General features: G+C 37.4%; 1 protein-coding gene across 3 annotated transcripts; it reads right to left on the bottom strand.

Annotated features, from left to right (window-relative positions):
• Positions 1-827: 827 nt before the first annotated feature.
• On the bottom strand, positions 828-22683 carry zc2hc1a (zinc finger, C2HC-type containing 1A). 3 transcript variants are annotated; one of them, XR_008826116.1, is made up of 12 exons: positions 22582-22683; positions 21762-21835; positions 20449-20565; positions 18366-18392; positions 16827-16968; positions 16352-16494; positions 14448-14553; positions 14151-14226; positions 12433-12537; positions 11545-11718; positions 4303-4423; positions 828-2173 (listed from the first exon to the last, which is right to left on the bottom strand). XR_008826116.1 is itself a non-coding variant. In XM_056364367.1 (11 exons), the coding sequence occupies exons 1-10, from the start codon at positions 22598-22600 to the stop codon at positions 11583-11585; spliced, it is 945 nt and encodes a 314-aa protein (XP_056220342.1). In that variant the 5' UTR covers positions 22601-22683; the 3' UTR covers positions 9843-11112; positions 11545-11582. The 3 variants fall into 3 exon arrangements, 2 of the variants coding, with proteins under 2 accessions (XP_056220342.1, XP_056220341.1); XM_056364367.1 differs by lacking the exons at positions 828-2173; positions 4303-4423 and adding an exon at positions 9843-11112; XM_056364366.1 differs by lacking the exons at positions 828-2173; positions 4303-4423 and having other exon boundaries at positions 9843-11718.
• Between the last annotated feature and the right edge of the window lie 585 nt (positions 22684-23268).

The raw sequence follows: 23268 nt of genomic DNA, 5'->3' as shown, positions 1-23268 counted from the left end.
GATCATGTCACACATTCAAATGGAAAGTTCACAGATCACATCACACAACATTGGACTTACACGAGTAAGCTACACAAATACATTTATATAGAGGTTATATCAGAGGTTATCTGTACATATAAAAATCTTATGCACATACTGTATCAGAGTAGTATTATTATGGTGAGAACTTGAACAAACATGTAATATACAGTATGGTAAAGAAAACACACAAGATAACAGTTTCAGTCATAGTTGCCATTAGTATTGCCATATTTGCAATGAAATGTGTGATATTACACAAGTCACAAATTCCTGTTTTTCATTCTCCTTTTTGTCACCCTGAACATCTTTTTAAACCTTCCCATTCACAAAATGTATTGCAACACAGTTTACAAGAAATGTTCTCAGCAAATGTAGTTTTCACTAAGAGTATTGAGCAAGAGTCTATTCCAGTATGTGTTTCAAAGTCACACCCTTGTGTCATACAGTATGTGGATGTGTACACAAAGCAAAAAATAATTAAATACAAAATGCAAATTAAACAAATGACCAAACATCATGTTTTTGCTATTTGTCAGACCAGTCAGCGAGATTATTTGTGTTCTTTATCTGTAATTCCTGGCCACAAAATTTCATCAGTAGTCATCAGGAGAGATAAACACGCATACAGGGTGTCTATCAGTAATGCAGTAACACTTATGTAACTGAATAAAATAATGTGTAACAAGTCACATATAGCAATAACAGGCCATGTGATGTCATCAGCTCTTAAGGATGCTATTCACTTAGCATGTAGCCTTACTATAAATCAAATAATTAGAGGTGTATGACTTGCTGGTGAACAAAGAAGGGAGACACACCCAAAATTGGTAATAATGAATTGATATTTATTTTAGAAAATAATAATAACAAATGCAATGAGATAGTTAGAATCATACTGCTTCGTATTAGACAATATCTTCAGGTTCAGACAGTTTGGGATGAAAATTAATTAAGGATTATCTTAAAGTTACTGTTGAGTCACCGCTAATGGTCTACAACTTTGACAGTGTGTAACCACACAGAGTAAAAGCAAAAAAGGTGACAAAATAGTCACTGTGATGGATTTTGTCTCTCAAGCAGGTTTCGTATTGTGAAACCATGAAGCCAAAGTGACTGCCTGGATGGAGGGAAAATCACATTAATATGGCCAGTATGTTACAGTAAGATACACAATTTGTTGGAAAAGAGCTAAAATAAACCAAAGCGCTGGTGTGATCATTTAAATTGGCCCAACACAGAAAATACAACACAAACAGCTGGCTAAGAATCCATTATGTTATGACAACATGAAAGAAATGTAATGGAGTACTGCATGTGTCTGAACTGTAACCCATCCTTTTAAGGAGGAGACCTTTTCTCCTTGAAATCATCCACTCCCCACAGAAAGACCCGTTAGACATCAGCAGTTGTCATCAGCAGTCTTTTGATCTGGTTTGAAAAAAAAACAACTCAAAAACACCAGAGCCGCCCCCTTGCCGGCCTCCCAGCTCAAGTATTTGCCATGTGAAAGTGCTGAGCAGAACACATTTTTGTCTTTGCTGTTTGGTGCAACTTGGTTTCTTTCATTTCATAATTTGCTGTTAGTGCCTGGGTGAATCCTGGTCTATCCTATGTAGAGTCTGTGTCATTTACAGTGTATCTAAAAAGAAGACACAAAGTCTTGTACAGTACAGCATGTATGATGTGTTAGACAACGTAGAAAGACATGACTTCATTCCTGTCAGCACACGGCAAACCTCACCCCTCTAGAGCACCACAGCAGTCACAACAAACATTAATGATCATTTGTAATGTTTAATGCACTTGTTCAACTATTTGATGTGTAACATCAGCATTACAGAAGGATCCAAATAATTAAAAAATAACAAGTGAAACTGGGAAAGTTTGCATCAGCACATAGATGACAAACGTGGAGTATCAAAGTGAAAGAAATGCAAACACCTTTGATGTTCTCAGTGCACCTAACACATAGTTGGTAAGTGAATCACAACATACCAGGAAACAAGAGGAATCCTGCTCTGAAACATAATCTGTGTTTGATTGCTGTTGTCACGGTTACCCTGGTCTCATTCTGAGTCCCACGATGCAATGCTTCCTGGCACCATTGTCATGTTTTGATGGATGTGTTTAATTATTGCAGACTCCAATACTGTAAGACATACACACGCACACGCACGTAAACACACACACACACACACACACACACACACACACACACACACACACACACATTACTATGTATAATACTTTTACAGTGCACATTGAATCATTTATTATTGCTGCTGCAATAATAAATGATTCAAACTCTGTACACGTGTCACATGCCACATGTCACTTTGATTTAAGGACATAGGTAGCAGCACTTTCTTCAAATATATCTCCTCCAAACTATGGGCAATAACGCAGCATAGATCAAATACGACATGTGTTTTCTGCTCTCACAAAGACAAAAGAAAACAAAACCCAGAAATGTAGATAGACTATACTTACTCTCATTTAACTGTGAACAACTTTCACATACTTGGTTATTTAAAGGGATTTATTTGCACAGGAACTATTCATGTTAGCAGAAGGAGGAATAAGTTAGTGACAGTCATGGGACTTGGTTTTAGGGTCCAAGTCAAATGAGCTAAACTTTTATTTTACTGACCAAACTACTGAAGAGTATTATGACAATGTTTTCTGACTAATTCGGGCTGTCTATGTTGTACAACTCAGTTCACATTCCAACAGTGGCCCATGTAGCAGAGTAAACATGATCTGTACTCAGATATGGAGCAGATGGACTCTACTGAATATCTGTAGTAAGTGCACCACATCTTGATATAAACGTACATTTAAAAGCTTTTAAATCATAATGAGAGTCTTTGTAAAAGGCAGGTACATACAAAAGGTGAAAATTAATAATATCTACATAGATAATGACATCATTGGACAAGGGCACTTCATTTTTCACACAACTACACCCAGTCATTTGCTGAAAGGATCACTAAGAAAGTGAGTGTGTGGGACCAGCTGTGACAACAGACATGTTTTAAAATGTTACTGCATCGGATACACAACTGTATGTTGAAATAACAAATCTTTTTAATGTGACATATCATGCACTGCTTTGTAACTTGATTATTTCCCAATATTTATAAAATCAGTACCAGAAATTTACTTCCTTCCCCCTATGCAAAGGAGAAAATTGAGATACAATCACAAATGGTTGGCACAGAATTCCATGGCTTGAGATCAGATTCTGAGGGAGGTGAGGTCTGTTTTCTGTCAACACAGTAGCATCAAAACGTTTAACTCTCACCACTGTATATTCTTCCCCTTACCTTAACCTGAAATGAATCTTCACCTTACCCCTAAACTAGCTGTCTTATGATGCTCAACCAGTTACCTCTGCCTGCTCTCAAGCCTTTGAATCTAATGTTAAGCAACCACAATGTGAGATGGAGGATGTGGAGGGTGAGAGTAAATGAATGAATGAATGAATGAATGAATGAATGAATGAATGTGAATCCAACTGTAAATGAGTGAGTGTTAGAGAGATGAGCTTGTGTGACCAGATGATTCATCCTCAGAACATCACATCTAAAGCAGCGTTTAATCATGTTCTTCTATGTGGAATAGACAAGATTTTGCTTAAATAGAGCATTTGAGTGAGTGAATGACTGGTTCAACACGAGCCTTGAGCCATGACCTGCACCTGTGTATCTATATGCAAAACTGCCCCCACCACATGAGCCGCAAAACAACGCGTAATGGTTTAAACGCTGGTTGTCTCTATCCATCACAGTGATGCCAGGACATATTAGCCTTAAGACGAGTAAAGTGAAACCGCTGCTAAGTGAGGACGGAAGTAAAATCACATGCTGTGGTTGCAGAACTGAGATACGCAGGACGTGGGAAAGGACTGTATTCTTTGCGCTCAAAAGCCACCAGAACCGTGGGTACAGTGACAGGACAACCGCGTTTGTTGTGTAAAGCCAGACAAACGGAGCACCTAAGCCGCAATGAAGACACACGCGAGAGTGTGTGTTTCCAGCTCCAGCCCGCGGTGAATATGAATGAAGAATGACCAATGGTAAGTAAAGAAACGTACTGCATGTACGTGAACATAAGTGGCCTAAAGTGGTGACGCACTGAATTAAAGTGACGTTAAAGGCACCAGATTCGAGCCGAACTGAAGCCGAAGTGTGGTCAGTGTTAGTGCGGGGGTAATAAAGCCCATATGCAAAGTCTGAGGCATGTAAAGCAGAGTAGTAAGGCGAATTCGAAACTTACCGGGAGCTGACTACACGCGCATCCGTCCCTCTGCCTTCCCAGCCGAGCGACTGGCTGATATGCTGTATGTTGGCTGAAAGGCTTTTCCAAACAGGGGAATTCCGTGTGAATAACTTCCCATCTGCCATTCAGAAAGAAACTGAAATAGGTTTAGGATTTACGGGAATTGATCTATGACTTACAAGAAGTGATAAACTCATGCAGGGCTGTAGGACCACTTCAGTGAATGTTTTAAGTTCAGTGACAGGTAAGATATTCAGATAATCCTTCAGTCATGCAAAAGCACCAATACGAAGATGTAAAAACTACTACTAACTTACTACACTACAAGCCCTGCAGACAATATTTTACATGGGTAAATGTACAGAAGTATAAAAAGGGTAAAAGGAAATAGTTAAATTACCAGGCTACCCCTTTCAAAGTGTGGATTTTAATTGCCAAGATATTTAATGTAAGCAGCATTATAAATAGAGCATGAGCGTTAAGGTGTAGCTATGGTTAAGGTGTAGCTATTGCCAGTTACTTTACACACTGTATGGTAGTTCATATATAACCATGCAACACGTTTTATTAAGTTATTATTATGTATAACTTAACTAGCTATATCTATCAAATAGTAGTGGAGTAAAAAAGTGCTAAACCATTTCCCCCTGAAATGTAGTGAAGTTTAAAGTAGCACTGGATGAAAATACTAAGATAAAGTACAAGGGTAGTACCTCTAAACTGCAGTTTAAAGCATGTACTTTCCATTAATGGGCTTACATGTGACAATTTGACATTCCTATAGGTAATATTTTTGCCTCATGGAAGCTTATTGTAATTACAGTAACTGGGGTGTATTGTTCTGCTGTTTTAGGTTTTGTAGTGTTTTTTCTTTTTTTTAATGAAGTGCATGGTCACACTAGTAGACATTTGAGTTCCTTGAGAAAATGTATAAAATATTGTCATTTCCCTTTGGTTGTTATTCAGGCCAACATTATAAAATAAATAAATACGGTCTCAGTAATGGAGTGAAAGATTTAGACTGCTTTGATTCTCTGCAGAGCACAGTAATAAATGTGTTTTAAAATAAATTGATATTTGGAGAGTTATTGGGGTTCCTTAAATGAAAAATGTCCATATGTAATATATGCAAACATATTTCAGATTAGATGAGTAACCCCTCTGTCCCTCTCTCTCCCTGTATCTCTCACTGTGACCGTAAACTCTCAGCCTCTTTTTTGCATCAGTCTCTTTGCTCTTCTGCTTCTACCTCTATCTCTGTCCTGTGACAGCATAAGGCCTCCTGAAGAAGTTCGAAACGATTATAGGGGAATCGTGCAAATTGAGCTCGACAACGCAGTAAGACACCAATTCTGTTTACTTATTTATCTTCCCACACTACACTCAGAGGCAATAGACTTTTAATGTCCTTCAGTAAGAAGCAAGCTTTACAGGTGGGTAATGACAGCTCAAGGGATCAGTTTAATCAAATGTATATTGTATGTATTTTACAGCATGGAATAGATTGACTGTACAAAATTACTTTAGGAATTGCACTGATAAATTCAACCCAGGGAAACTAAGAATCCTTTAATGAGATATAAATACTGTAAAGGGAAGCAAAGAAGTTAAAGCGGCACTTTAAAGAGAGCTGAGACCCTGGACATGAGGATTGTGCAAAAACAGTTGCAACCTAATATAAGATATTAAATCTTAACCATTTTCTGTGCATGCACTATACAGTTTCATTGAAATGCCCCAGTACGAAAGGTACAGCCAGTCATACAAGGAAACTAAAGCAAAACAAGGAAACAAGCTTGTTTGCAGGTTTGCATGATGTCAAAAAAAGAAAAGAAATGAAAAAAAAAACACTTAGCCTACAGTGTAAAAAATTACTGAATGAAAAATGGCACATCAATGTCAGGATTTAAACCAGTGGTTTTTGGAAATTGGTCATTATATACTGTACTTAAAAGTTCAAACAGGTGTAAAATATTATTTGCTTTTGTGTAAACCTCGAGAGCTTGACAAAAGACTTTGTTGCATGTCTAGACACTTTTAGGTTTGTTTGTTTCCTGTATGGGGACCCATTCCCACTGGGTGCAACTAAGAGTTGTAAATATGGTCTGTCGCAATTTTTACATAACCAAAGATACAACCTTCCACCTTCAAAATAATCTAAAACATGCTTTGAAAGCAATAAAATGTTTACAGCTGCCGTTTACAAATATTTACAAAGACTTAAATCTACCTCCCCCATGAACGCTTGATTTGGTCCGTCTGCAAAAACTTCAGTTGTATAACTAACATTGACCACTGTCATTCTCATTCATTCAAGAACGGAAGGATCATGGCCTTGCTGCACAACTCATCCTGCCCAGAACTGAAACGCAAGCTACGTCGCTGCACATCAGACACTGCGGTGAGTAATGATTATTTTGTAGTTGTCAGCAAAAATGTTGATCATACCTTTTGCTTTTGTTGATTAGTTGGGCCTTTTTTGATGTATGTCCTTCCTCTTGTTATATCATTTAGTAATGTTTTAGTTCCTGAAACGTTATCAAAATATATATGGTGGGAGTAAGTGACCATGAAAACAGAGACCCTGCCTCTGCTCTTCGTTTGATATCTACTGTGCATACACAGCTATATGCAACAGCATCTCTATTTCCACAACTTCTTAATGGGGATGGGTAATTCCAACAAGCTCCTTTGTGATGGATCTGTTGAAAGCAACATCTCTCACAAGGAACAACAACCCATCAACCTTTGGTCAACTGCACAATGCACTACTGTCAGCTGTTGCATTATCATTATGATGCATAGCACCAGACCAAAGGTGGTTGAGTATGCTATTGAAAATGGGTTTCAATTTTTTGAGGTCACTGAGGATAAACACTGTATTATTTAACTGTTTCATAGCGCTCACATAGGTCTATTCTGCAGAATGTCGTGAGAACCCTGCACTTCCTTACCTGCAAAATGAAGAAATTAAGATTGTCCCACACAGACGGACTGGTCGGGTCCGTCATAAACTCAATACACTGCTCTTGTCTTGAGAAATCGGTAAGTGTAGCCACATTATTTGGTTATTTCTCGAATGAAACGTAGCGTTAGGGCCAGCAGCACGCTGACAAACCCAAGTAACTAATTCTTTCAGTTTCTCTGTGTAAGATTTTGGCACACTCTTAACAAAGACAGTGGAATTTTGGCAGGCTGTAGTGTTTCCTTCTGCCACATAGTGGGTGACTCACTGATTGCTTACATAGCCAGTTGGCTGTGTGAGCGTATCCAAACATGAGCCTATTTGTTTCTTGAACTAGTTAACTTAGAGCCAGGCAGAAGCAGAAAGTGTATGTGCAAAAGTTATTCAAGGTTTTTTGGTTACTCTGGCTGCATTTTGAACTCAGGTTTTCAAGTGTCTATCTGAATCACACTAGAATGCCATAAATTCAGATATCTGGTGTTTTTAGAAGTGTATGTTTCCACATTGATGTATTGGTTAGCTCAGTAAGATGCAGTACAAACAAGCATGTTGGAATTTAATAAGTATTTTCCTAAATAAAATCAGAAATAAAACATTTATCTCTGGATCAGTTATGAATTTCGATGTTTACCTGTACTTCATTTTGAACACTGTGGCGTCAATCAAATTTGATTCAGGTTCATAGTTGAAGCCTGAGTCAGAGCCTCTTAACAGCCTCAGGCCTAACAAGACTAACACAGGTTTAAAACACTCATTCACACATGGTTCTAAAATGGTTGGTTTTGGACTTTTTTAAGGTGGTGCCTTACTTTTGATCAAACATACCAGAACTGTACTTTGATCAAACGCCATCAAACCCCGACATTAGAGGCAGAATGGTATTCTTTGGTTACTGTCAGTGCTGTGGAGGTCAGACTTTGATTTGTATTAGACTGTAGACTGAGCCTAGTTTCAGTTAACAGTGAGAAGGAATAAATATGCATTGATAATTTGTGTATTGGAATGATAGAGCGTATCACCAACATATGCATTATGATTTAGCATTATACCTAAGAGATGTTCATGAGATCAGTTCAAATGCACATCAGTTATAGGTTTCAAGTCATCTCATTAAAAGGACTGAACACTAATTAGCACATTGTGTTTGTGTGACTTCTATTGACTAGATGAAAGAACCCAACACGAAGTTGAAGACAGCAACAAGACAAAGACGGAACGAGCAGAGAAAAAGCAAGGAGACTCGAAATCTTTGCAAAGCCAAGGCAATCCTGTCTATCATGACTGAATGCTACGAGATGCTCAATACTCTACTATTAATGAACACCTGAGACCAAACTCAAGCACATTGTGAAGCAAAAAAACTGCAGCTCTTCTGCATTATATAGTCCTTCATTGGATTATGCAAGAGGAAGCTCCCACTTCATTTAAGCTATCCTGTCAAGTACAAGTATATATCTCTTGCGACTGTATTGTGTGTTGCATGACTACTGACTCTTCAGATAAGTTTCAAAGCTACGCAGAAACAAGCTATTAAGCCAACTGGAAAAGAAAGTTCCAAGGCCGTCCCGCATACTGGACTGTCCCACACTATGCTTTGGACCAAATATGTGCTGCATGAACCACCCACCGCCATGCAGAATCCACATGAATGACTCCATAAAAGTGCTTGATGCACCAAACAAAGACGCTTTTAGATGGTTGAAGGTGTGTACAAAGGGGAAACTGTTTTGTAAGATTAAGTTACAAGGAATTTTTCAAAGCAATTAGATTGTAAAGAATATGCTATGACATTTACTTGCACTTAGTGATGAGTCCTCAAGCATGACCAGGAAATATTAAGGTGCTCAAATTCAGTTTTGCTTTCACTTTGGATTAGAGAGACTAGCCCTGGCACATCTTTGTTATCTCTGTTATCTAAAACTCCTGTTGTTTCAGGCTGTGTCAGGTGCTCTCCTTAAGATGACATGGTGTTGATTAATCATTGAGTAGGATTGATATTTTAAAAGCACATGCTTCCACAGATGGTTTAGTTTGTCTCACAGGCCTGACTCTGTTCTGGGATACATATAAAGAAGCTATCTTGTCACATTCAGTTGGTTGCTTTGATAAACGATACCTGCCTAATTAAAAAATAAAAATAAAAAAACTTACCAAGAATGTGCTTGGGGAGCCAAAATGCTCAACTGCCACATTTGTTGTTTTTTCTGTTAGATATGCCATTTGTCAGTTTGTGTATCAGAAATGCATGAAAAAAACAAAAAAACAAACATGCAGCCTTTGTTGATAGTTCCAGCTCCCACTTTCAGTGCAGCAGCTATTTTCACTTCCTGTTAGGGACCATACTTAATGCATTATCACGTAGTCAATTTCTGTTTGTAAAATGTTTTGTTTAGAGCAACTAATATTGTATATGAGCCATGGAATATGTATTCAAATATATTTATATCTACAACAATGCAAAGGCTCATATGTTACTTTGTACTTGTTACCCTAAATGATTTACAGCATGACAGCAGTATATTGTTTTCTACTTCCTCTCTCTTCAACAGAGACTCTCACAACTCCATCAAACTTGTCTCAATGGAAGTTTATTGATGGTGGATATACATGGCATTAAGTGCACAACCAGGTATCCAGGCTAACAAGTGTTTTAATCAGTACAGAAAAACACACCCGCCCAGTCTGTTTATATATTCTGTCATGTAAGGTAATATAGGTAGCTTCTTGGAAAACATGTCTTACCTCTTAAAGACTATCATACCCAATCACTTTTAAATAACCAATAAGAGTTTGGCGGTTAGTGAACTTTAGCCATGCACCTCAAGTAGAGATCTTTCACACTTACTGTCCCACCTGTAAATGAACTATGTGGGGTCACAAATAGTGTCTGTTCTATCAAGCAGAAAGACCAAGCATACCCATACAGAGCATTTCAAATGACTGTAGTGTAACCGTACTTTTAATCCTAAAAACATTAATGCATTGAATACTGACTTAATATAAACATTCAAAAAAAACAAAAAAACAATTGCAACATATCCAAGTGCATTTAAGTTTCATACTAATTCAAATAAAAACACATTTTAATTCTGTATAACATTAACAAAAGATGCAGTCATTGTTCATTCAGTGACAATTAATGGGGATAATAAAATAAATAACTCATTTCATTGTATAAAATGAGAGGGAATAAAAGAGACTGAGTAAATGCTACATTTCTTTACAGACATCAGGCCTATGATGGTAACATTAAGAGAGCTGGAAACAAACTGCCTGTAAAGTGGCGGCAAAGAGAGAACTAACTTAACGGTTAGTTCACTTTTTCAGTGGCCCCCGTCAAACTAAGGTGATATCTTCCCTAAATTCTAATTTTTTTCATTTAGAAAAATGCATTGTTTTCTTCAGTAGTCAATCATATTGCACTTCAATAGTAGCATATTCCGTTTGTAAATGAAGTGGAGGCAGATGGGACTAAGGGATACATTTAAAATCACGGTTGACAGGGGATTGAGATTCAGGGGCAATCAAACCCACCTTTAATGATTTATCCAACACTTTTCCTCTACCTCCTTTTTCACATTTTACAACACACCTCTTAGCTTGTATCTACAATTGGTACACATCTCTTCTAAGGATGCACCGGTGGCTTTAATTGACTGATACTAACCCTAACCCTCTACAGGGTACTCTTCTTAATTATTCTAAAATTAAGATTTTGTAATAATACCAACCCAGACCACAATATTTCCCATGACCAAATTCTTAATCCCTCCATGGCCTCTTGTTTCACAGCAACAATGTGTATGAGCTAGTGGAAAAAGCAGCAATGTTGTGGGCAAATCCTGCAGTAAGAAAAAAGCCAATTACAATTAGTAACGGGTTGAGTGGGTTGTTCCTGTGGCAGTCATATGAGCTACTGAAAATGATCATTTTAACACAGCTTTATACTAGATAAGTTATTATATTTGTGTTACGAAAAAATAATTTGTACTACATTTAGCAGGACTGCAAGAAAAATGTGATAATACATGCCGACCACTTCCTAAACCATAACCCTAACCTTTAATAGCTTTATTTAGATTCACCTTATCTGTATTTTGGTCCATACAGCAATTACAAAAGAAAACACAACACCATTGGGCTGTCTGCTGATTACACCACTTTACTGCTATGAAACTAGACCCAAGTGTGAAAACATAGGGTAGAATGGATGGATGTAAAATTCTCATGAGTTTTGGTAAAACTCTCTGATGCTAGCTCGAGTATCGGTGTACCTCTGCTTTCCTCTACTTTCTCCTTCTTCTGACAGCCATCAGATGCACATCCTCCTGACCCCACACTCACAGCAGAATTTGGCGGACTCAACAGGGTACTTGGTCCCACAAGCATGACAGAACTTGCTCTTCATTCCACCGTTGTCGACTTCGTTATCGCCATCGACATCATTCCTGAGAAATTTAACAAAGACATACATTAACTTGTTTTTAAAGATAGTTAAGGGCTGCTGATAATGTTGTTAATGTAAACAGATTATTAAAAGTTTAAATAATATGGGGATTTTAAGATACTCTAAAACAGCCGCAAAATGAGTATCATCTGAGTCCAAATGAAGTAGACAGCAACATAACATACAAACACAATATAACTTAAAATCCCTTTAAGTGGATGAAAAAAATGTTTTAGTGTTGTGATAGGGCAAGGCATAGTTTGAAAGTAAAAATGCTTGGGCTTTCTTACTGTATAAAGTGTACTGCAAGTAATCAGCAACTGTCAGCATTTATTTATGCGGACTATATTATCACACGTTTCAGCTTACTTTTATTAAAAAGACATTTTTTTTCAAAGAGCCTGGAGTTGTGTGGCTTGCATAACCATTTCTAAAACATAACTAAAACCTGAAAAACAGATCTAACTGAACTGAACTTAAACTTATCTAATTAATAGCATCTGTAAGAGGTTAATTTAGTAAAATTCTCCAAGTGTGCATTCTTTCTAGAGTGTGTTTATATAAAGAGGTTACTCAGTGAGACCAGAACAGACTCATCAGCTGTATGAAATACACCACCAAACCACAAGAGGTCAGGACAGTTTCACTGTATGGTGGTTTTTCATTCATTCTTGCTGACTTTCTGTGGAGCAAATGTCTTTGTGCGTTAGCTCACCTTGATATATAGGAGTCTGCTTTCTTCTTGTTGAGTCCTATTCCAGAATGAGTGTTCCTCACAGAGCCATAGCCAGAGCTTGCTGCTCGTGTTTTACTTCCCACACTAACAGAGGGATCAGAGACAAACAAAAGAGAAGAGAGACAAGGATGTGTCAAATGCAAATCACCTGTAGGACTGGTTTTGTAGCACAGATCTCAAGTTCAAACCATCCATTTGAGCTTCTACTAACCTACTACTGTGGCAAGAAAAAGTATGTGAGCCCTTTGGAATTATCTGGTTGCTGCATTAACTGACAAACATAATGTGACACACAACTGATAATAACTTTTCATGGCTTTATTGAACACACCCATTGAACTGGTGCTGGTGGAAAAAGTAAGTGAAACCTTGTATTTAATAACTGGTCGAACCTCCTTTGGCAGCAATAACCTCAAACAAGCATTTTTTGGTAGCTGCTGATCATACATGCAAAATGTTCTGGAGGACTTTCCAGAATTTTTCCAACATAACTGCTTCATCTCAGACATATTCTTATGATGTCTGGTGTGAACAGCTCTCTGAGGTCATTCCACAGAATCTCTATGGGGTTAAGGTTTGGGCTCTGACTGAACCACACAAAAAAGGTGGATTTTATTTGTTTGAAGTAATTCTGTAGTAGATTTATCTTCATGTTTAGTCCTGCATCACCCAGCTTCTACTGAGCCTCAGCAGGTGGACAGCCACCCTGACATTAATCTGTAAGATACCTTCATAAACTTGGGAATTAATTTTCCCCTAAATGATGGTGAGCTGTCCAGGCCCAGAGGCAGCAAAGGCCTAAATCACTATGCTCCCTCCACCGTATTTCCATGCTGGGATGATGTTTTCATGTGTTATCTCGCCATTACCTGAGAGGTTCACATACTTTTTCCAGCCTACACTGTTAATGTTTGAATAATATATTCAATATGAAGAAGAATACAATGATTTGTGTGTGATTAGTTCATATAGATTGTGTTTGTTCATTATTGCAACTTAGATGACAATCTGACCATATTCTAATACAAGTTTATGCATACATTTGTAGATTCTCAAGGGTTCACTTACTTTTTCTGGCACATTTACTGATCTGTTCATCACTCAATCACAGATAAACAAAAGATAATGTAGTTAGTAGAAAACACTAAATAAATAGCATAGGGATATTACATAAATATATATGTATTATTGTATGGTTAGAATTACTATCAATTTTATTACTGAGCTACAGTGATTTAAAGAAATTCAGTCTTTCTTCAATAACATGCATATGCAAGCGCTCCAAAGTAAAACAGATCCTCTATTCTACAAAGGAAATCTGCAGTGTAATTATGAAGCTTAAATCATCTTTATGTGGTTATTGTAATTAAATGATCCAAGCTAGGTACAATGTAGACACAATGTCTTGCATACCATAGCAAAGACATAAAAAGTGAACAATAACAATAAAATTGAAACAACAAATGCTTGAAGAGACATTACTATATAGATAGATAGATAGATAGATAGATAGATAGATAGATAGATAGATAGATAGATAGATAGATAGATAGATAGATAGATAGATAGATACTTTATTTATCCCCTAGGGAATATTCTTTTAAAAGGTAAAAATAGAAGTACTTCCTGGACATCGGGACATAGTGAACAACGGAATAATGCCTTTTATATGTGATGCAGAGTTTGTGCGCACTGACCCTGATGGAGGACTTGTGAGGCCGGAGGGGTTACTCCTCATTGAACCTGCAGAGGAGACCTTACCAGAGGGGATTCCTAGAGCGAGAGAAACGGGGTGAGGGAAATAATGACAGTAATACAAGACAGTGTTAGTGTTGCTGTGGTCCTAAACTTAGCTTGGACTAGGAAAAACTTGATTTGTCAAGTCATTTCATTTGAAATGACATTGAAAGTAATTTCATTGAATGACTTGAAAAATCATGTTTTTCCTTGCAAATATAGAGAAGAGAGAGATAAACACAGCAGTGCTGTTTTACCAGTGGGCTGTCCAAGGCCTGATCTCTGGGGTAAACGAGAGGAGGCTGAAGGGATGGTTGACACAGCAGGAGAGTTGACCTTCTTTACAGGAGCAGAGGGTTTGTACTGAAGAAAGAGAGGGAAGCACTAAACACTAAATACACAATACTACAATACAAAATACAGTGGCAAGTAAAAGTAAGTGAACCCTTTGGAATTACCTCCATTTATGTATTAATTTGTCCTTAAATATGGTCAGATCTTCATCCAAGTTACAATTATGAACAAACATAATCTACTTTAACTAATAACACACAAATCATTGGATTGTTCTTGTCCATATTCAAAACAGCATTCAAATTATCACATCATACAGTATAGGCTAGAAAAAGTATATGAACCCCTCAGCTAATGGCATCAACAAAAGCTTTTTATCAACCCTATAGTCCAATCAATAAAACAAGACTGGAGGTATGGGTTAGAGACACTTAAAAACATTTTGAGTTTGCTGTTCACAACAAACATCTGCTGATGTAAACCATCACAAAAAAAGAGATCTCAGAAGACTTATGATCAAGAATTGTTGATTTTCATATAGCTGGAAATGGTTACAAAGTCATCTCAAAGAGTTTAGATCCTTATCAGTCCACAGTCAAACAAACTGTCTCTAAATGGAGATGATTCAGTTGTGTGGCTAATCTCCCTAGAAGTGGACATCCAGCTAAGATGACTCCAAAAGCACAATGCTCAGTAACATTAAAAAAGAATCTCAGAGTAACAGCTAAAGGCTTAAAGGAATCATTGGAGCTGGTTCCCATCTCTGTTCATGAGTCAACCATACGAAAATCATGGTGCATGGAACATGGTGTCCTTCCATGGACACCACGGAGGAAACTGTTTCTATCCATAAAAACAATGTTGTGCCCCTGAAGTTTATAAAGAGAACCTTTACACTCCACAATGCTACTGGGAAAATGTTTTATGGACGGATGAAACTAAGGTTGACTTGTACAGTGTAGAAGGGCACTGCATACTAACATCCTAATATCATCATCCCCAAGATGAAGCAGGGTGGAGGGAGCATCATGATTTGAAGTCCTCTTAACCTGGACAGCTCAACATCATCAAGGGCAAAATTAATTCTCAAGTTTATCAAGGTCTCTTCCAGGATGTCAGAGTGTCTGTCAACCTGCTGAAGGTGAGTCGAAGCTGGGTGATGCAACAGAAAAATGACCCTAAACATCAAATAAATATACTACAAAATGACTGCAGCCAAAGAAAATCCACCTTCTGGAGTTGCCCAGTCAGATGCCAAATGAGGTTCAACCAATTATTAAGTCCATTTACTTTTTCCACCTGCACTGTAAATGTTTAATGGCTGTGTTCAATAAAGACACAAAAAACATATTTGACTTAAATGAAGATCAGGTCACATTTGATGACAAATCAGTGCAGAAAACCAGGTCATTCCAAAAGGTTAACATACTTTTGCTTGACATACTTCTTGCCACTTTAAAGTACACATTACAAAACTTTAGATATGGATGTCCTATGATGCAAAGCATTAACATAGTCACTCTACCTGGAGACACTGCAATAGAACACATAGGTCATGTTACACTATATGGTAGCCAACAGACAACAGAGATAACCATACACGGAGTATGGCTTTCGGTTGTGTGTAAATGTTATGTACTATGATACCCTCAAATATGCAAATATGTGTGATGGTTTCTCTCTCCAAAAAGGTAGTGCATGTTTGAATCTTTTATTTTTAAAAACATGTCAAACCAGATTAACAGTGGCAAACATGTTATATACAGGTGTATTTTGACTCCATTAAAGAAATAATATTTTCCAACAAACCACAAATTGTCTGTTGTGTGCACATACAGTGACCAGTACGGTCTCTGTATGTGTTTACCTGTGTACGACCAGGAGGCTTCTTGGTATCTCCTAACTTGCCCTTGTTGGGCATACGGGCTGCCTGCTCCTGGCAGAATTTGATGTGTCTGTCAGCCGCACTCTGGTTGAACCGCCGCTGACAGTAAGGGCACTGAATATAGTCTAAAGACAAAACAGGTGGTGGGAAAATATACCAGTGATAGTACCAACTATATAAACCTGAGATTAATTTCAAGCCCATATTTATAATTTTGTCATTACCTACATACTCCTGCTTTACTGTTTCAAACTCTTTTTATTATTGATTACATCCTCATATATTTACCATCTAAAAAGGAATATTGTGCCCTGCTGTTAGTAAGTAGCTGTTTTGTTTCATCATAGTTTATTACCACAGTTATAAAGAGTTTCTTAACAGTAAAAATAAATCAGTCATTTTTACTGGAAATCTTTCTATTTTCTTATTTAATCACTGGAGTTACAGTATGTGTTACCTGGGTCATAAGTAGGAGGAGGAGGTGGGGGTAATGGTCCCCCATCCTTAATGACCTGAGTGAGGGCCTTGGCAGCCCGGATGGTAGCAATGAAGTCCTCATGTTTCCTGCGCCAGTTGGATGGCTTCTTAGGCAGCTCTGCCTGGCAAGAGGCAACACAGAGGTGATGCTTTCACCAGCTTGTTTGTACCACAACCAACCTGCCCATTCTGATGTGTTATCATGACTTGAGTCATGATGAGTATGTCATCATTACTAAACAGCTGATTGTGTGTCTTTGTGTCTCTAGTTTCTCTCTATGTTTAAAAATCTAAAAGTAAGAAAATCTTACTGAGTCACCAGAATGCCAAAAAGCTAGTTGTATTCTGAAATGTTCTCTTTGCCAAACTTTAATGATCACGTTATTATTCCTCTCTTATTTAGGTGTAGGTCTATTATAATAATAGAAAACTGATGGTTTTATTGAATGCAGATCCCAATAACATACTTCATATTGTTATGGGAACTAATAACTTTGTTTCTATTCAGCCTTGAAATGTAAAAAATATCCCCTTTCTTAGAGCTATTATGTAGAGCTGATTGCTGATAGTAGACGTTCACTGGGCACACTGTGAGCTGCCTCTGTTGCAACATGACACTGCACTGACTTCACACTTCCTCCTATATGGTCTTCAAGTAAAAACAAAGGATTTTGAAGAAACTTAAGCAAATTTTCCATAATTCCCTCCAACTGTGCACTATTTACAGTATCCTCCTCATTCCTCAAGATCTTGACTACATGATACATTTCTATATATTATATTCTGACAACTCAATCAACGGTTTTATTATTTCTGGCTCCTTATTAAGGACTTCAAAATTGCCAATGATTATACATCACATAACAACTAGAGAACCATATGACAAGTAGAGGTATGTTTTCTTCATGCCACAAAACTGAGAATACTGTTATTCCAGTGGGAGGATAGAGTGATTATCCAGCAGAAAGTTGAAGTCAAGACAACAGAGAGAATTTTGACATCTTAAGAACTGGCAGACAACAGACTTCAAACTGGGCACAATGACATAAGCAAGTATCAGTCATTCAGAGTGACCTTCAGTGCCTTGAGACTTCATGACAACTTCTATAAAGAAAGAGCCAGAAACTAAGCAGACAGCTGTAGTTTGAGGGTGAGTTGTCAAACACTAATTTACAACAGATTATAGATATTACAGATTATATGGAATTATAGTAGTGCAGCCACAAGAGAATTCAAGAATTAAGACAATTAAAACATAAACCATAAAAGAAAGTGAAAACATAAAGGAATACATTTGAATATTGTCAGTTGAAGAATGTAGGTAGGAAAGTGATTTTGGATTTTTAATACCACCAGTATGAGTTGACAGGCCTCCCGACTATTCAAGCCAATGTTGCAAAGCAAGGAAATCACTATAGTGCTAGAAAGAGTGAGTGAAAGGCTCTGAAGCAACACAGTTGCTACAAATAATTTATAAACAAAAAGAAAGGACAAATGAAAAAAATACAAATCAACTTACTTTCTCAGTAGCAGATGAACTTTGTGACTGAAATACAATTGAAAGTGGTTTACACAATAATCTGCCAACACAAAATACTGAGTGTTCTAGATGGGTCAGCAAAGATCAAAAACATTAGCTGTACCAACCACAGTGATGATCATTATGTTGACCATATTTGAACAGCTGATTCCTTCTGGGTTCCAGTGACCTACTTTGCTTACTGAAAGTATTCAGACCCCGTCACACTTTATTGTGTGGTAGATTGTATTTTAAATGGGTGAAATTGCCAGTTCACCTCTTATTTACAAAAGTAGACCCTCTGCTGTGGTACTCCAAACTGTAGTCAGGAGCATCCTGTTTCAATTATCCTTGCGATATGGCTACAACTTCTGGAGTCCACCTGTGACAAACTGAACTGGTTGGAAATAGTTTAGAAAGGCATACACCTTTGTAGATAAGGTCCCACAATTCATACTGCATGTCAGAGCAAAAAACAGTCTAAGGAACTCTCTGTAGATCTCTGCAATAACATTATGGCTGGGCATAGATCAAGGCGAGGTTATTAAACAATTTCTAAAGCTTCAAGTGTTCCACGGAGCACAGTGGCCTCAATAATTGTGAAATGGAAGAAATTCTTAACCACCGGGACTGTTCATAGAGTTGGCTATCCGGCCAAACTGAGTAACTTGGCAAGAAAGGCTTTGATCACAGAGGTGATCAACAAAACCGCAAACACTATGTCTGGTGAACAACATCAGGCACACCTCATCACCTGGCTAATACCATCCTTAGTGTTGGCAGCATCATTCTATGATGGTGGAGCGGCAGGTGGAGGGGCAGGGACAGAAAGACTGGTCAGAATTGAGGGAAAGACAAATGCAGCCAAATACAGAGAGGTCCTTGAAGAAAACCTGCTCCAGAGCGCACACAACCTGAGGATGAGGCAATGGTTCATTCTTCAGCATGACAATTACCATAGAATACAGCTAAGACAAGACTGGAATAGTTGGGAATAATGAAGACACATCATCGACAAATCATCTAATCAGAAACAGAGTTGGTGACATAAAATGTGACGGATTTTATTATTTTATGTAGCAATAATAAATAATAAATCTATTCTTTTAATTTCTCCATTACTGGAAGCAAAACCGATAACGTCATAGCTTATTGATACTACGGTCGTTAATAATTTTAATCCAGTGTTCCAGTACTGGGAGTGACTGTCCTTCAGTGGCCCAGCCAATTCCCAGACTTAGACCCCACAGAACATCTGTGGGGAAACCTGAAGACGGCAGTTCATAGACACTTCCCATCTGACGGACCTTGAAAGGATCCTCCAGCAAGAACAGGATAAACTGCCCATATCCAGATGTGCATTGCTTGAAGACCCAAGAAGACTCAAAGCTGTAATTAGGGTCTGCAAAGTACTGAATTAAGGGTCTGACCTTTGTAAATGAAATATTTCAGTTTTTGATTTTTCATAAACTTGCAAACATTTATAAAAACATGATCCCTTTGTCATTATGGGATATCGAGTGTGACTGATGTGTAAAAATGGCAATTTTATCCATTTATAATTAAATCTATAACACAATAAATTCCGCAAAAAGTGAAGGGGTCTGAATACTTTCTGAAGCCACTGTGAGTTGTATGTAATTATAGCAATTGTTCACATGAGCCAGCATAAACAAGATTATGATTAAGGCAGCAGATTTGCTGTTTTGTGGCCTGAAAATATATAGTCTCTTGACCTGTGATATGGAATATCATATTGAAACTTGCACTGTCCAACCAATGAATTACTCCTAAATTTTTAAATTAGAAAGATGAATTAATGAATGACCTCAGGTTAAAAGATAGATGAGTAATTTTTGTCATGAAAGTAGATGGCTATTACCATAACAAAATACATTTCTAAAAAATTTAATGACATGACAATTTAATGTCAGTCAATGACAACGTGAAAAAAACTTGAATTCATCAAGTGCTTTGACAGTGTTTCTGAGATGTGCAGTTTTTTTTTTAATCGTTAACCAAATTAAACTCTCTTGGACATTTTGTGTTGGATTTCCATCCCCATCCTAAGGTGTGGCCTTACCTTTGGTTTGATAGGTTTGAGTACGGGGATATCGGTGCCCTCAGCTCGCTGTCTACTGGAGTCAAAAACCTTCCTCCGCTTTGTTGTTGACTTGTGGCAGATTTTAGCATGCCTCTCCTGTGGAGAGAGAAATAAAGTAGGCAATAACTACACACTGTAAAACTTAAATCCCCTTCTACACATTTTGGAAACACTTGTGATTTGTACCTTTATCTTATTCTAGCACATTTTCAAAACTTTTTTTTTGAAAGCAGCAAAAAGCAAGAGATATATGATTCTTTGACAATTGCTAGGTAAATAATACACACTTCTTTCAAGTTGAATCTAGTTTATATTTTTGATTGTGTAACATTAATGACACTTATAATCTATTGAATGCTGCATCCAATTTTTTCAAACCTTTTAATCTCGTAATGTAGATACAAGCCCTTTACAGATACATGCCAACAAAAGTAATAAACTAATGCACTATGCAGTACTGTAGCCATTGTCAGCTAATGAGGCTTAGTGCCTGTATAAGTGCACATTTGTGTACTTGCATTACTAGGAAACAATATCTTCCAACAACTTATTGAAATCATTGTAGTTTTGATGTGGTAAAATCCAGCCCTATATTCTTTTTTTAGTCACATTCATGTGGTAAAGTGATGATAAAAGCAAATACAGTGGCAGTAACAAAAATATGCATCATCTTTATCCATGTGTATAACTACTAAAGTAAATACATATATCATATCATCATATATACAAATCACTTTACATAATAAGTCAATTATGAATAAGTTTTACAAGTCATTTAAAAATGCATCAATCTTATTGATAAAAGTGGCCTCTTTGAAAAAGATATCTGGCATTCGTGTTTTCTGTTTGATTCCTTGGTAACAAATTCCATTACATAGCAACCATTATTTACAGTCGGCACTGCTCCCAGACTTGAATTTAGCAGCAATGCATTTTAGCACTACAGTAGGTCCTTAGTCCATTTTTTTCACACATCTGCTCTAACAAATAGCCTTACTGCTTTGTCAAAACTTTCATCTTCCCTATACTGAGCTCTCCACATGGCCTGCTGGCTATTTGGATTGTAGTCAATGATACATTATTGTCCAAACAGCTGACATCCTGTCAGCTGATCATCACTGTGGAAAATAGTCATAGTCAAAATAGTGTATACTCAACACAACAAATTCATCTTTTTAAGGACAGTATATTGACCATAAGAACAGAGACCAATTTTGGCTGAACCAAATCCACAGCATTTTCATTTCAGGGACTCACAACACTACACTGTAGACCAGGAAGATGATTTTTACCAGGACTTTAGGGAAGAACATTCTTTTACAGGTGTTGCATTGAGACAGATCCTCAGCAGGGGGAGCTTCACTATCTGTAAAAAATAACAGATAGTGTGTAGTGAAGGTTAAATATCAAAGGGAACAGAAATGGACCACACCTGGCCACTCTTAATTTATTGATGAAATGATCATGTGTTTAAAAAAAAAGAAATAGAAAGAAGACACACACACACACACACACACACACACACACACACACACACACACACAGATAATCAATATTTGGTGTATGGTAAATGTTTAGTTTCGCTCTCATAAATCGTGTTTTGGGCATTGTCGTTGTCAATAACCAACTAATGTGTCATATATTGTTGCTTTGATATGTTCATTTTACATGGATTCTGTCAATAATTTACAAACACTGAAAACAGACAGAGGTAGTCAGTCAGAAGCTAAGGTTTAAGATTTTTAAACGTAGTTTATATATTACACTTGCCAGTATAACGGTAGACACAAGAAATGTAACATCCGACTGACCTTTGCAATACGGTGGTTTCAATAATTTAAAGGTTTATTAGTTAACAGCATGCTAACACTGGATAGCGACGGTGGCTAATGTAGGGATCACACCCATACAGAGACAGGCAGCAGCTACTTTCATCTTTGGCCCTGGCGTTACCTAGCATTACATGGGCTAAATTCCAAACAAAAAAGAGGTTGCTATCAGAACTGGCAAGCGAAAGCAGTACGCAAAATTAGAAGGATGGAAACGGAGAGGCGGTGAGTTCGACTTTAACACCATACAGCTAAAATGCTCCTGGAGGGGAATTTCTCTCACCTTCCAATTCTTCCATCATTAGGTAATCCCTTGTCTGATGCTGCTGTTGTTACAAACGGCCAAAAGTAGCAAGAGGAAGTGAGAGGATTCACTCGTGCGCACTTCCGGCTTCACTAAGACACGGAGAACATCTCTCAAATTCTCGGCATTACCTTTTATTTATGCCCACTAATTAAGTGAAATGCAAAAATATCAATATTTAGGGTCTTTGTAAGTTAATGGTAGTTGTTGTAGTACCGACAGCTTGCATAAATTACCTTCATTCATTTATCAGTTAGATACGCTAAATAATCAGAAATTCATACTCGTGCCTGCTTTTCTACGGCATGGGGCACTATGATTCAGTATAATTATAATTTACAATTATTATAATTCAGCTATAACAACGTTTTATAGGTTAGTATTGAAAATTAACTATCTTGATATAACTGATCTTTGGCTACCAATAGCAACTGGCTTGTCTAATGCCGCTTCATGTCCTAACATCTGAGTATGTGATTGGTTGTTACTGCACGGTTCGCGTTAATGCAAGTGTGTACTTTGAACAGCAGGTGGGGCCTGGGAGGCAACCTCGGTTCTCTTGTTCTTAATATTATTCCCAAATATGGAATTAAAGCGTCGCACCATTTTTGAAGTAGTTAACATATCAGTTTATAGGAATGACAAAAATAATCCTTCCTCATTTTC

Source organism: Seriola aureovittata, chromosome 20 (assembly GCF_021018895.1).
Source record: "Seriola aureovittata isolate HTS-2021-v1 ecotype China chromosome 20, ASM2101889v1, whole genome shotgun sequence".
Lineage (NCBI taxonomy): Eukaryota > Metazoa > Chordata > Actinopteri > Carangiformes > Carangidae > Seriola > Seriola aureovittata.
This window is presented reverse-complemented; position numbering and strand designations above follow the sequence as displayed.

Coding starts and splice junctions, on each gene's coding strand:
- zc2hc1a (XM_056364366.1), bottom strand. Junction 20,566..21,761: donor TGTTCTTCCCTAAAGTCCTG/GTAAAAATCATC, acceptor CTCTCTCCACAG/GAGAGGCATGCTAAAATCTG. Junction 18,393..20,448: donor TCAAACCTATCAAACCAAAG/GTAAGGCCACAC, acceptor ATTGTATTTCAG/TCACAAAGTTCATCTGCTAC.